We start from the raw sequence: 16,359 nt of genomic DNA, 5'->3' as shown, positions 1-16,359 counted from the left end.
GTGTCTGTGTCATGCGGTGTGTCTGTGTCATGCGGTGTGTCTGTGTCATGCGGTGTGTCTGTGTCATGCGGTGTGTCTGTGTCATGCGGTGTGTCTGTGTCATGCGGTGTGTCTGTGTCATGCGGTGTGTCTGTGTCATGCGGTGTGTCTGTGTCATGCGGTGTGTCTGTGTCATGCGGTGTGTCTGTGTCATGCGGTGTGTGTGTGTCATGCGGTGTGTGTGTCATGCGGTGTGTGTGTCATGCGGTGTGTGTGTCATGCGGTGTGTGTGTCATGCGGTGTGTGTGTCATGCGGTGTGTGTGTCATGCGGTGTGTGTGTCATGCGGTGTGTCTGTGTCATGCGGTGTGTCTGTGTCATGCGGTGTGTCTGTGTCATGCTGTGTGTCTGTGTCATGCTGTGTGTCTGTGTCATGCAGTGTGTGTGTCTGTCTGTGTCATGCAGTGTGTGTGTCTGCCTGTGTCATGCTGTGTGTGTGTCTGTGTCATGCTGTGTGTCTGTCTGTCTGTGTTACGCTGTGTGTCTGTCTGTCTGTGTTACGCTGTGTGTGTGTCTGTATGTGTCATGCTGTGTGTCGTCTGTGTCACGGTGTGTCTGTATCATGGTGTGTGTGTCTGTCATGGTATGTGTGTGTGTGTCTTTGTCTGTCATGGTGTGTGTGTGTGTGTCTTTGTCTGTCATGGTGTGTGTGTGTGCCAGTCGTGGTGTCTGTGTGTGTTTTTAAAAATAGTGTTTTACTCACCTTTTTTTTTTTTCCCAACGTCGTGCTGGTCTCTGCCTCTATGACTGAGATCATCAAGCTTGATGATCTCAGCCAATCCGCACCGACACAGGAAGCGCCTCTAGTGACCGTCTGAGTGTCTGTCACTAGAGGTGTCACTAGGAAGCAATGTAAACACTGCCTTTTCTCTGCAAATTCAGTGTTTACATTCAAAAGCCTGCAGGGACAGGCTATAGACACCAGAACCACTACATTAAGCTGTGTGTGTGTGCGCCTGCTAGTGAGCTTGCTTGCATGTGTATGTGTGTGTGTCTGCTAGTGAGTGAGCTTGTGTTTTTATGTCAATGAGCTTATGTATATTAGTGAAATTGTTTGTCTATGAGGCTGTGTATCAATGAGCTTGTGTGTGTCAGTGAGATTGTCTGTGTCTGCATGTGAGTATGCTTACTGTATAATTAAATGTTTTACTCTGAAAGGACCAATATATTATATTAGAAAAAGCTATATATATATATATATATATATATTGCGACAATATATGGCGCAATGACTTATGGGGCTGGCATAGATTTTTTTTTCCCAGGGCTGCTTTGTATCCCCAGTCCGGCCCTGCTTAGCGGAGGAAAAGTCCTATATAATGTAGTGGATGCTAGTTACAAACTAGCCTGTATACAGAATTTATATACTGTGATAAGGTCTTGCAAAATAATGAACCCATAGACATATGGTGTATAAATAGGCATGCTAGGCTCATGCAGTGATAGAGACTGCATACAAAGAGAATGAGAGAGAGATGTTATACTGGTGCCAATCTAGAAAATAGTGTCATGATAATTTTGATAATTGGAAACATAGACATTAAGGCAATAACTGAAGAATGATCGTCATCATTAGTAATAGTGGACCTGAGCCCGGTGTTAATAGCTACTTAATGTATAAATGGTGAAAAATTGAATTCCTCATTTAGACCAAGAGGAGCCAAGGTCTTAAATGAAAAAATCCATTGCGATTCTTTTTGCAGTAGAACTTTATTAAAGTCACCCTTTCTAGGATTAGGGAAAAGTCTTTCAATCGCTTGAAATTTCAAAAATTCAGGTTTGCCAGCGTGGAAGTTCTGGATGTGTCTTGCCACTGGGGTTGGTGTAATAGTGTTCTTGACAGACGCCACATGTTGTAAAATTCTGCGTCTGAACTGCTGAAAAGTTTTTCCAATATATTGGATTCCACAGTTGCATGTAATTAAATAAATGACCCTAGTAGTGCTGCAGTTCACCAAAGCATTTGTGGTTATGGTGATATGAGTTTGTGTAGACGTAGTTGACTTTGAGGGTAATATAAATTGGCAGGCCTTGCAGTGGCCGCATTTGTAAGTTCCCTTAGTGTCCGTTAGCCAATTCGTGGCAGGTGGGGGAGATGATAGATGGCTGCGAACCAATTGATCTTGTAAATTGCGAGGTCTGCGTGCTGTTACAGAAGGATAATCAGGTAGCACTTTGGATAATTCAGGGTTATGTAACCAATTTAGGCTTGGTGGAGTGAAGACTTGAATTTCTATCCACATCACATGCACGCTGGAATGCCCTCTTTAAAACTCGGTTCAGGCTTTTTAACCCCTTAAGGACCAAACTTCTGGAATAAAAGGGAATAATGAAATGTCACACATGTCATGTGTCCTTAAGGGGTTAAACTTTACTAGCCCGGGGAGCTAGTTCCCCCTGACGAGCCTCTAATCCAGGCGAAACGCACGTCGGGTTTACAAGGGTTGTGTGATTATCCCCCTGTTTGTGCTCTATGTTCTACTCTATGTTTTTTTGTTTTTTTTGTTATCAATAAGTATTATTATTTTGCTACTCTCCTACCTTGGCTTATATACATATATACCTACCTATTTGAGTGACAGACGTCTCTTTCCTTCTCTCCGCCAATTCAATTAGGGTTACCCCCTTGTCTGTCCTCTTGGATATATTATTATTTGGCCACTTTTTTCTGCTTACACAATAATTTCTATTCTCCTACTATTGACCCGTCAGCCCTCTATAGACTATCTCCCTACTAAAGCCACTACCCTTCCACGAAAATATATTTATATATTAAAATGCATCTTCCCTTCTCCCATGTTTTTGTATCTGCTTTTCACCTTTATCTTATGATATGTTCTATGACCACTATATTTTTCATACCATTGGACCCGATGTCTAGAGTATAGAATACAGTTTTATCTAGGAAATTCCTGTCATGGTATGTGTTTATTATATTATGTGAGAATTCTAACAAATAATAATTACAAAAAGGGGGGGGGGGGGGAGGGAAACAAACCACAAACACCCCTATAGTAACTCTTGAAAGATGTGTGCAAGGAGAAGTCAGATAATTATGATTTCCTTCCAACAAACGATTTATAATAAGCAATTTAGGTCATCTTGCAGTCAGAAGGATATATGTAAGAGGTCCTGTATTAGTTTTTCATGTTCTCATTGTAGACACTCATGAGTAATGTAACCTCAGCCAAGCAATGGATTAGCTATCAAGAAACCTATTACTTTGTTGTGATATAGACTGTACAGAAATATGAAGGAAAATACGATTTTCTTCTAACTCATATTTTCAAATTGGCATCATTGCTACAGTTACAAAACTTTTGACATTTCTTTAATTCAGACCCAAGTCAATGACTGTGATTGAAATGACATACACACTACTGAAGCCAATCTGTTTTTCTGATATAGCTATATAAAAAAGTCACAAATCAAAAACACTTTAATGGGCAAAATTGTTTAGCTCATTGGTACACCCTATATTCTGGTATAAATATATTAAATGTTAAACTATTTCTGAAAAAATAAGTAAGCACAAAAAAAAAAAAAATTAAATAAATCCAGATTCTTCAATCAGAGCTGCCGTTAGGCCAACACTGCAGTAAGTGTTCCTACGGACACACTAGGCATATCCTGAAGCTTAGTATGATCTTCAAAGGCTTAAGCCTATGTGAGAATAGCATAGGTCAGACAGTTCTGATGTCAGTGTGCATCAAGTTCCAATTACTGGACCACTGTAACTGGCAAGAGAGATGGTGGAGGTGTCACGGTAATATACCCCAACACGCAGGAATAGTACAGATAGTCAGGAGACAAGAAACCAGGGGTCGTCTTACCGGACCTTAGAATGGCCGGACTTGACGAGAATAAGCAAGACAGAGTCTAGAACAAGCCGAGGTCAAGGGAACAGAGAGACAGCGTAACGTAGAACAAGCCGAGGACTGGTACACAGAGGACAAAACAGCGGATAAGCAAGCAAGGATAAAGAGAGAGCGGAGTCAGGAACAAAGCCAAGGTCAAGCACCAAAAAACCAACTGAACGATACAAGCACTAAAGGGAAACTGGATAGAAACCACGATAGGGCAAGGAGCAAGGGAAACAGGTGAGTATAAATACCCTAAGGTTCACTTTGATTGGCCCCTGTCATATCCACGCCCCCAAAACGTGAGTGTATGGGGAATGTGGCCTGACAGGGGCCAATGGGAGACTGATTCTAATTTAGTCTCCCACTGTCCCTTTAAGAGCGCGCCCGAGACGCGCGGCGCGCTCTTAGTGTCGGGCGGGACACGTGACCGCTTCTCGCGGTCACTGCCCGCCTGACTGATCATATCGTAGGCTGAGCCGCGCGCGGCTCGTGCAGGAGCAGGACCGCGCGCGGCGAGAAGAGAGGACCCCGGCCGGCCCCTGGAGAGGGTAAGTACCGCTACAGTACCCCCCCCTGAAGACACGCCCACCGGGCGGGGAGGAGCAGGCCTGGCAGGAAAACGAGCGTGGAAAGAACGCACAAGGCGAGGAGCGTGAACAGCGTCAGCGGAAATCCAACTGCGTTCCTCAGACCCATAGCCCTTCCAATGTACCAGATATTGGAGGCGACCCCGAAGCAAACGAGAGTCAATTACAGCCGCCACTTCAAACTCCTCATGGCCCTCCACAGAAACCGGAGGAGGAGGAGGGACATGCCGAGTATAACGGTTGCACAGGAGGGGTTTTAACAAGGAGGTATGAAACACGTTAGGAATGCGTAAATTTTTTGGAAGATCCAATGCATACGAGACAGGATTAACCACATGCAAGATACGAAAAGGACCAATAAAACGAGGGGCCAACTTCATAGAAGGCACACGAAGACGAATATTGCGAGTAGAAAGCCAAACCCGGTCTCCCACAGCAAAGGATGGAGCCTCCCTGCGATGCTGGTCTGCCTGAACCTTCTGGCGAGCAGCAGAGGCCACCAAAGAACACTGAACCTGCTCCCAAGTATTACGTAGATTAGCCAAATGTTCGTCCAGAGCTGGCATGCCCTGTAAGGAGAATGCAGCTGGAAGAACCACGGGATGCCGGCCATAAACAACGTAAAAAGGGCTGTTAGCGGAGGATTCATGAGCAGCATTATTACGAGCAAACTCAGCCCAAGGAAGAAGGTCAGCCCAATTGTTCTGATGGTGGGACACGAAACAACGAAGATACTGCTCTAGAGATTGGTTGGCACGTTCAGCAGCTCCATTAGACTGGGGGTGGTAGGCTGAGGAAAACGAGAGGGAGATACCCATCTCAGTACAAAACGTTCTCCAGAATCTGGAGATAAACTGGCTACCCCTATCGGACACGATCGAAGTGGGAATACCATGCAACCGAAACACCTCCCTGGCAAAGATAGAGGCAAGTTCCCTGGATGATGGCAATTTGACAAGAGACACAAAATGAGCCATCTTAGAAAAACGATCCACAATCATTAGGATGACAGTTTTACCATTAGAGGGAGGTAATTCAACAATGAAATCCATGGATATATTGGACCACGGTCTCTCGGGTATGGGCAACGGATGTAACAACCCACAAGGAACTCTGTGGGAGGACGTCATACTGGCACAAGTGCTACAGGCATTAACGTAATCGGTGACGTCCTTGCGCAAGGAAGCCCACCAGAAATATCTAGAAACTGCTGAAAATGTCTTAGAAATACCAGGGTGTCCAGCAGTTCTAGTGTCATGATATAATGACAAGATGTCTCGTCTCTCCGGTATATCAACGAATAGCTTATCAGCAGGCCTCTCCCCAGGAGCCAAGTACTGTTTAGCCTGAATAGCTTGTAAGAGTGAAGACGAAATGGAAAGAACAGTAGTCGCTATTATTCTGTCAGGCGGAATGACAGGGGTAACATCGACCTCGAGTTTGTCAGTAGTCTCGAATTGTCTGGACAGAGCGTCAGCTTTAGTATTACGATCACCCGGTCTGTATGTGATTATGTAATTAAAACGAGACAAAAACAGAGACCACCTGGCCTGCTTGGAAGACAATCTTTTTGCTTCACTAAGGTAAGAGAGGTTTTTGTGATCCGTTAAAATGAGGATGGGATCCCTAGTACCCTCTAGCAGATGTCTCCATTCCTTGAGCGCCAAAATGATAGCAAGGAGTTCACGATTGCCTACATCATAATTCCTCTCTGCTTTGGACATCTGTCTGGAAAAGAAGCCACAAGGGTGTAACGGCTTTTCAGGTGAATCTCTTTGAGACAAGATAGCACCTACCCCTATCTCAGAAGCATCAACTTCAAGAATAAAGGGCAGTGAAGGGACAGGATGCTGTAAAACAGGGGCAGAGGCAAATGTAGCCTTCAAGAATTCAAAGGCCTCGAGTGCTTCTGGTTTCCAGACATGAGTATTACCATCCTTCTTGGTCATTCTGGTTATAGGCGCAACAATGGCAGAAAACCCTTTAATAAAACGCCTATAATAATTAGAGAACCCCAGAAAACGCTGAATGGCTTTCAACCCCTGGGGTAGAGGCCATTCCATAATGGCAGACAGTTTCTTGGGATCCATACGAAAACCCTTGGCCGAGATTATATAACCCAAGAATTGGACTTCAGATTGATCAAATGAACATTTTTCGAGTTTGCAATAGAGACCGTTAACCAGAAGAGTTCTCAACACTAATTTAACATGCATGTGATGAGTCTGTAAATCAGTAGAATAAATCAATATGTCGTCCAAGTATACTATAACGAATGTATGTATAAATTGACGTAGGACATCATTAATAAATTCCTGAAAAACTGCTGGGGCGTTACAAAGACCAAAGGGCATCACAGTGTACTCGTAGTGGCCACTCCTGGTATTGAAAGCGGTCTTCCACTCGTGATCCTTTTTGATACGTATGAGATTGTAAGCACCCCTAAGGTCCAATTTAGTAAAAACTGTGGCCTGTTTAAGCCTATCAAATAGTTCTGTGATCAAAGGTATGGGGTACGCATTTTTGACGGTGATTTTATTTAGGCCCCTATAGTCAATACACGGCCTTAATTCGCCATCTTTCTTAGATACAAAGAAGAAACCCGCCCCTGCCGGGGGAAGAGGATCTTCTTATAAATCCCTTCTCTAGAGATTCCTTAATATATTCCTCCATAACCAGATTCTCCTGAGGAGACAAAGGATATATTCTCCCTTTGGGAGGCATCGTACCAGGTAATAAATTAATTGCACAATCGTAAGGCCTGTGAGGTGGCAATCTTTCAGCCTCCCTTTTATCAAAAACAGATTTAAGAGACAGGTACTGAGAGGGTATGACCGTAGGTACGGGAGGAATATTAGTAGAATTCAAAGGGGTGACTTTAACAATACAAGACTCTTGGCAAGAATCACTCCAAGAAACTATTTGTCCTGACTCCCAATCAATGGTGGGATTATGAGTACGTAACCAAGGATACCCTAACACGAGGTGAGAGGAAGGAGAAGTAATGATCTGAAACCGAATGGTCTCAGAGTGTAACACCCCTGTAGACATATGTAGTGGAACAGTTTCATGTGTGATAACTGGAGAGCATAATGGTCTACCATCTATGGCCTCAACGGCCAAGGGTGTCTCCTTCTCTCTGGTGGGTATGTTATTCTCCTTGACAAAACTGGAATCAATAAAGTTTTCGGCCGCTCCGGAATCAACCAGGGCTAGTATATTCCCTGCTATGCAGTTACTATCAAGGTGCAGGGAAACAGGAAGAAGTAATTTATTAAGAGGCAAATGTGAGGACTGTGATGTCACACCCAAGGCCAGTCCACTATACGGTCTTAGGTGCGATAGTTTCCCGGACGCACGGGACAGTCTTGTCTCATATGACCCCTCCTACCACAATAAAGACAAAGTCCCTCCTTTCTCCTATAAAGCTTTTCAGCGTCAGTAAGTTTAGCAACCCCTAACTGCATAGGTTCCTCCTCAGAACCCTTAGATCCCTCGGGAGTCTCAGCTCTAGGGGAGTTAAAGGGAACAAAATGTCTATTTCTGGACCTGGTATATAACCTGTCACGGATCCTGTTATCTATATCGATAAGATAGTCAATCAGGTCCTCCAGGGGTACAGGGAGGTCCTTAGCTGCTACCTCATCCAACATAGTTTCAGACAGACCTTCCATAAACGAAGTAGTAAGCCCATTATTAGTCCAATCTACCTGTGAGGCAAGGGTACGGAACTGAATAGCATAATCGGCTACAGATTTAGATCCTTGCTTTATTCTCATTAATGCCCTGGCGGCATTTTTTGACCTTTTAGTCGTGTCAAATGTTCTACGGAACGCTGTGAGGAAGCTATTGAAGTCGTGTACCATAGGCCCATTAGCCTCCCAAATAGGATTTGCCCATTCTAGTGCCTTATCCGTAAGCTGGTGCATAAGAAAACCCACCTTAGATCTATCAGTGGGAAATGAACGTGGGTACATTTCAAAGTGGAATTCCACTTGATTAAGGAATCCCCTACATGTCTTAGCGTCCCCTCCATACCTAGGTGGCGGGGTTAGATGTGCAGAAGCATTAGGCATATTAGCTGTGTCCGGTATAGGGTTTACAGGAGGCGTAGGTACAGGTACCGGAGCTGATCTGGATAACAGTGTCTGGATGGCTTGAGCCATTTGATCCATACGGTGATCCTGTTCTGCGAATCTAGCCTCATGAGTGGCCATCTGTTGACCTAAACCTGCGGGGTCCATGGCCCTATCGTAATGTCACGGTAATATACCCCAACACGCAGGAATAGTACAGATAGTCAGGAGACAAGAAACCAGGGGTCGTCTTACCGGACCTTAGAATGGCCGGACTTGACGAGAATAAGCAAGACAGAGTCTAGAACAAGCCGAGGTCAAGGGAACAGAGAGACAGCGTAACGTAGAACAAGCCGAGGACTGGTACACAGAGGACAAAACAGCGGATAAGCAAGCAAGGATAAAGAGAGAGCGGAGTCAGGAACAAAGCCAAGGTCAAGCACCAAAAAACCAACTGAACGATACAAGCACTAAAGGGAAACTGGACAGAAACCACGATAGGGCAAGGAGCAAGGGAAACAGGTGAGTATAAATACCCTAAGGTTCACTTTGATTGGCCCCTGTCATATCCACGCCCCCAAAACGTGAGTGTATGGGGAATGTGGCCTGACAGGGGCCAATGGGAGACTGATTCTAATTTAGTCTCCCACTGTCCCTTTAAGAGCGCGCCCGAGATGCGCGGCGCGCTCTTAGTGTCGGGCGGGACACGTGACCGCTTCTCGCGGTCACTGCCCGCCTGACTGATCATATCGTAGGCTGAGCCGCGCGCGGCTCGTGCAGGAGCAGGACCGCGCGCGGCGAGAAGAGAGGACCCTGGCCGGCCCCTGGAGAGGGTAAGTACCGCTACAGGAGGGAACACACAAAGGGACACAAGAGTGGTCCAAAATGCATAAAACAAAGAAAAGAAACACGAAGGCAGACAAAGAAGAGGCAAAAAAGCACAAAATCCTCCAAATAGAACACAACACCTCCCAGCCTCCCTACACGGAGTCGTGGGCCACAAACCTCAACATCCAGCTCACAAAACCACACTGGAAAATTGTTTTCCGGCAGATACACAAAGCCTCGATCTGTACCAACGTACAAGACTGGCAACAAGAGGATCACTACTCTCCCTCTAAATTACACAACCAATATCTGCTGGAAATGCTCCCAGCCTGGAGCGACCCTAGCCCACACCTGGGGCACTGCCCACTATTCCAGAAATACTGGACCAACATAGGGAAAATTATCCCAACAGTGACAGGACTCTGAATCCCCCACACACTACATACAGTAGTATTTCTGATTTTCCCTTGCCCATTCCCCTAGACACAACAAATTGTCCTCACTCACCTCCTCACAGCCGCCAATCTACGCATCCCCATGAAGTGGAAAAACCCCAATACTCCATCCATCAGGAATGGATAACTAAAGTAGAAGCTATCAAGACCGTGGAAGAAGTTCATGCATCCATATCCCACAAATACCCACTCTACCAGGCAGTATGGGAGCCATGGGTGAAATTCATGAATGACCAATAAATCAATCTGTGCCCAAACAGCAACAGCACATCCACACCAACTCGTGTTTCTGACCCGAACGATGGGCTTCATTACACCCCCTCTTCAAAATGCATACAGCGCAACTATAAGATGTCCAAGCAACCCCCATCCAGCAACCACGTAACCACCACAGATCATCAATTCACATCTATCCGCCCTCTCCTCCGGTCTCCCCATTCCTGCCTTCCTGTGGTACATCCTCACCACTGAAAATAGGCTGAAAAATACCTGGCACTCCATGAACCACCCTGGTCTAGCCAATCTCTTTACGGACGGATGCTCACCACACCACACTAAACAGAGAAGCCAACCGGCGACTCTTATCCCAGACCTGATCATATGATCCCTATTGTAACTTTTTTTCAAACCTCACATACACGAAATACTTCACCATGCCAAACAGATACCCAACTAAAAACACTGGCATATCCACCAACCTGGTACATGAAGCTACCGGCAGTATACATACTTATCCTGCTTAGCACCCTAACAGAGCACTAAAGACACACATACCCACACCACATATGGTGTCACATGTGAAATGATCCATTATTACAACAACAACAATGTCTGAATATAAGGTATACACCTAAAGAAAGGAAAAGCAAATTCTATTGTGCTGTACAGTCTTAATATAGTAATCGTTCTTCATATACTGTTGATCTATGTCATGCCAGTTAACTCCTGTAAGACGTGAAATATTATCCTGGTATTTTATATCTTTATACTTACAATAAAAGTTTATAATAGAAATGTTTTAAAAAATAAAAAAAGAAGAGGCAAAAAGCAAATATGGGCTTTCTGCAAAAAGAAGGGGTAACGAAAGATCACATAAAATACAATAGAAGCACATGAAAAGAAAAGAAATGAGCAAAAAAGGTAGAGTGAAAAAAAAACACTGCACAAACTTTGGTTACACCAGTGGTTCCCAAACTGTGTGCTTTGATCATAGCACCGGGAACCGTGCTTCACTCTCCCCTACCGGCTCTGCAGGACCAGAGGGGAGATCAGAGAACTCCATCTCCGGCCCGCTAGCACTGTAATGCTAAAGCCGGCAGGTATGGGAGGGAGAGAGGGGGAGTTCTAATTTGCAGCTCAGCCGGTTTTCTCCTCTTGCACGTTTGGAGCTTTGCCGCGGTTATCGTGGCAATGCTCCGAACCTCGTGAGAGTGAACTCTAGCCTCAGGAGCTATTGGGATCACTGGGACCACCAGGGCTCCTCTATAAGACCACTAGGTATTGCCGTATACTGTCCCCCCCCCCCTCCCAGGCAAAAGTAAGCAGGGAGGTGGGGATACACACACACACACACACACTTCCCCCTACGCACACGCACACACACACACACACACACACTACTTTCCCATACTACAGCCCTTGTCCCAGCAGATCCTAGGTAAGTTGTCAAACTGATTTTAAAAAGTTTGACTACTTACCCTGGGAGGGCACCACGGCAGAGTGCTGTAGTGGTTGTTGTGCCTGGATTGTTGATATGCCAGTGCCCCTCCCAAGATTAGGTTTTGGATCTGCCCCATGACTGGGATACATTTCTGCTGAACAGAGGCCCAGTATATGCTGCAGCGCTGTACATATATACGACCTACAAATTTGTTTTGACTTGGGGCGCCTTGGAAAAATATTAAAATATAAAGGGCGCCTTGAACCTAAAGTTCGGGAACCACTGGGTTACACTGTGATACAGAGAGGAAAAAGACATAACCAGACCAAGACCTTTTTAGATGGGAAAAAATAGAGAGCAAAAAAAGTTAAAGAAAGATAAGAAGTAACCAGAATAACCAGAAACAGACATATTTGTGGGGCTTAGTAATGGGCAGGATGTCAATAGTAATATAGTTAGCTTTTCTGATAAATATATCTAAACATCTAATTATGAAAAATAGTTACTAATATATATAGTTAATGCAATGTTAAACACAAATACAAAAAAAACAGGCAAGCCATAAGACTTGCGTTTACCACAGAAATCTAACTTTAACATTGCTCTCACTACGGCAGGGAATTCTGGGTAGGCGTATGCAAATGAGCTCAACAAAGAACCACATTTTTGCCTCATAATTTCACTTCATTCATGGATTCCTTGGAATATGTGCCCTCCCACCCCGACATAACTCTTCCCCCCCCACCCACCCCTCCACACACACACACACACACACATCCTTTGGGGCGTTTCGCTGATACTTCATTCAAGACAGGGCCTCCAGTTAGTAAGGCAAGTATGGCAAATATTTTATTAAAACAATAAAGATAAAATAAAGCAAAATCTGTCCAACGCGTTCCACCCTGTTTACATTCCTAATGCTATAGAATTAAACACACCGTTTTCTTTTCAAGAACCCAAACTTGGTACACATCTTACAATTAACTCTTGTGATATTTCAAGTTGATAATACAGAATAGATAAACTGCTAATTAAAGGAAGGACTCAAATGAAGCCTGACTGCATTTAATAACGACTGGGGTTACATTAAACTACTATACGATGGGAGACGTGCTAAACAATATGATTTTCACAACCTCAATTAAACAATCTGTATTTCAGTCAACTTAACTTTGTGTGTGTGTGTGTGTGTATCTTTGGATTTCCTTTTTCAGAAAAAAATGATTAACTTTTCAGAGAATGTTTTTTACACCAATTCACATTTCTTTCTCTAAACGTTTATGAAATGTGTAGCTTTATCAAAACTCCATAATTTATAAAGAGGAAACACTTAAAATAGAATTTCACATGCCACATATCTATTGACGTTAATGCTCATTAATTAGCAAGATGTCCCATCAATAAATTACCTGTACATTACTAGATCAAAACTCACAATGCTTTGCTTTAAATGAAATGTATAAATATTTCCACAATGCAGTTCATCCTAACCTGTGGCCTAGTACGGTTACAATGACAAACAACCAGTTAAAATCATAACAAGTAACAAGCATAAGGTCAAGAGAAATAGTTACATTTGCACATTAACCTTCAACCCATACCAAATAAAAGGAAACATTAATAAAACTACAAAATCGTTATTTCTCTATTTCGGTCCTCGTGTTTCGTGCTGACATGTTTAAAGATAACAATGGTATTTGCAGTGTAAAAAGAGAATAGCCCCAAAGAAAAACAAATAGAGCCAAACATCTCTTTTTAACTGAAGTTGAAAAACATTGTGGTTTAAAGGAACACTATAGCATAAGGAATAAAAACATGTATTCATAAAGCTATAATAGACTACTAACTGCTTCGGTTAGCTCCCCCTCCCCTGCGTGCAATATAAAAAATAATAAACGGAAAAAAACAAATATGTTTTACTCACCTTTTAGTTTTCAAAGCACAAGTCTCCATTGTGCTTAGGGATGCATTGGAGGCTAGTGCACATGAGCAGTAAATCGTCATGCAGTGCGCCGATCCAATGTGCTCTATGAAACACCAAGTCTGACCTTGTTTTAGCAACGTACATGCCTCTAGAGAGGTGTTTAACACAGTAATGAAAACATTGCTATGTTAAAACGACAGATATGCACACTAGCGCATAAAAACAATCAACTCTGTGTGGCATAAAGTGCTTCATAAACCACAAATTGGTGTCGTACATGTGCAAAATATAGTATTTTTATTTTAGACCTTAAAATCAAAAGGTGCTTATAATTCTTCAATGTGCCAAAGTATTGTGCAACTAAATCCTTAGCAGTGTTTAAAGGACCACTCTAGTGCCAGGAAAACATACTCGTTTTCCTGGCACTATAGTGCCCTGAGGGTGCCCCCACCCGGCTCTGGAAAGGGGAAAAGGGGTAAAACTTCCCTTTTTCCAGCGCTGGGTGGGGAGCTCTCCTCCTCCTCCTCTCCGCCTCCTCTCAGCCCCGTCGGCTGAATGTGCACGTGCGGCAAGAGCTGCGCGCGCATTCAGCCGGTCGCATAGGAAAGCATTTACAATGCTTTCCTATGGACGCTTGCGTGCTCTCACTGTGATTTTCACAGTGAGAATGACGCAAGCGCCTCTAGCGGTTGTCAATGAGACAGCCACTAGAGGATTAGGGGGAAGGCTTAACCCATTAATAAAATGGGTTAAAAAAATGGGTTAACCCTAGCTGGACCTGGCACCCAGACCACTTCATTAAACTGAAGTGGTCTGGGTGCCTAGAGTGGTCCTTTAATCCTTCGCGAAATAGAATGCATACCACTATACTATGTATGTTACTACATGGGATTTCAAAGTTTGTTTAATTTCATCCACTGAATATCTTTTTCCCTCCTGTCATGTTTAAAGTGTAAAAGGAGTTTGATGAACATTTTGTCAGACAGCCAAGGGGAAATCTAGAGTAGGAGTAAGGAATAACCAATTAAGAGTCTAACATCATGCTGACAGATGACAATTTTTTTGTTTATGCTGTGTAGCAGAATTGTTTTATTTGTGTTGTTCATGATAACATTGCAACAATAATTACGGTCGTTCTCTGTAATAACGCATGAATTTTGTAAACTGAATCATGTTAAATGCATATATTATACCTGGCATGTTTATCAGTTGCAATAAACTCTGATGAACTCATTAAATTATATTGTAGTCCAGTCGTAGCCAACTGGTTTATTTTACGAAGCACATATACAATTCTGCATTTAACTCTTTTTGCAAATAATTGGAAACAAATCTGAATGGAAAGAAAAGATAGTTTGTGAAGGGAGGAGAGTGGAATATTGCTGGCAAAATGACTTTATATATACACAGGAGAAATTTATTATTTTCCGGCTTGCACAGTAATGCCTATTGGTTAATGCAGGTCAATGAGCACTGTGATTCAGTTTTTAAAAAGACGCATAATCTGTACTGAGATTCTAAATTATTTAACCCCCAATGACCAAAGGGAGGCAGACGTTGTGTTATTTTGCCAGTCGTAAATTGGTGTTGGTTCTGAAGACCTTAAAACAAATACACATTCACCTAACATTTATTCGTTAACGAGAATACACCTCCCTGCTTATGGGCTCCAGCAAACATTCTAACTTCCGTAGGTGCACATATTAACATTTCCCAATAGGAAAGATCCTATAGAAAACACTACAATCCTAAACAGAGCACTGACGAGATCTTCCTACCCATTCATTTTACTGGCAACAGAGGACATATGGTAAGGTTGTTTAACAGAAGAACTAGTGAGTCACATTTTCAGTAACTATGAAGAAAACCAAACAAAACCATAAAATCACAGATGAAGGTCAAATATTACTTACATAATACTTGTCATCACTTTGATTGTAGGCCAATTTCACAACTCCATATGAGCCCTAAAAATGGAAGGACAAATCACAATTATTATATCTCCTAATCTAAGCGCTGTGCCATGTGAGTGCTGGGCGAAGAATATCACAGAGTGGTATTTTAAATACACTAGTCGACTTCTAGCAAGATAAATGCTGCTTGTCAGGTAATTACACAGTGATTTTATTAACACATACTGCATTAGATCGAGTTCATTTTAAGTTATTTTTCTTTTTTACCTAGTAGAGTATAAGAAAAGAATATCTGTAAATGCCAAGTATTGCATTCATTTTCATTTTGTGGTAAACATCTGTGTTGTAATGGTCATTAAAAAAAAAAAAAAAAAACTGGTTTGAAGGAACCTTATTTAAAAGTTTCTTAAAGGACACTATAGTCACTAGAACCACTACAGCTGAATGTAGTGGTTCTGGTGTATATAGCCTGGGACAGTACAATGTATGGCCCATGGTGTATTGTGCTATATTAGTACACTTCATATTTTGATGTATCACAATATTTGGACACCATAACATATACAAGCGTGTTTGTTTCCCAAGGTAACTCACTACAGAGGCCCGCTGTTTATTGTATCCAAGAAGAAAAAGACAACAGGTGTGGGCATATACAATAATATGGTATTAAAGAGAATAGACAATTTACGATCAGAAACCCAAACAGGAATCGTTTAACAAATTAACTTGTGGGCAGTACACAATTCAAAAAAATATCCACAAATTATTTATTTTTTATTTTTTTGACCTTAGTGGAGATGCATCATCATAAAAAGTGCTGCTTGAAACCCTTACAACATTAATTCTCATTTTTTGGTGAAACCCTAAATGATGCTACAGAGGATCTCAGCCACCAGTCAAAGTTACAAAGCACACAAGGACCAATAAATAGAAACAATAAAAGATGCTAATTAATAATTACTACTTATTTTGCATTTAAATTTAAAATTGGGAGTTTTTAGTTTCACAACTGTGC

At 42.7% G+C, this 16,359-nt stretch overlaps 1 protein-coding gene across 2 annotated transcripts in view; it reads right to left on the bottom strand.

Moving 5' to 3' along the window:
* Nucleotides 1-16,359, bottom strand: part of CAMKK1 (calcium/calmodulin dependent protein kinase kinase 1) — a 454,400-nt gene that overhangs the window by 217,942 nt on the left and 220,099 nt on the right. For both annotated transcript variants that reach the window (XM_063457438.1, XM_063457439.1), the window contains exon 4: nt 15,345-15,398. In XM_063457438.1, the coding sequence (XP_063313508.1) occupies nt 15,345-15,398 (54 nt within the window). The remainder of the gene's footprint in view (nt 1-15,344; nt 15,399-16,359) is intronic.

Source organism: Pelobates fuscus, chromosome 1 (genome assembly GCF_036172605.1).
Source record: "Pelobates fuscus isolate aPelFus1 chromosome 1, aPelFus1.pri, whole genome shotgun sequence".
Lineage (NCBI taxonomy): Eukaryota > Metazoa > Chordata > Amphibia > Anura > Pelobatidae > Pelobates > Pelobates fuscus.
Note: the sequence above shows the minus strand (reverse complement) of the source record. Positions and strands in the feature narration are given on the sequence as shown.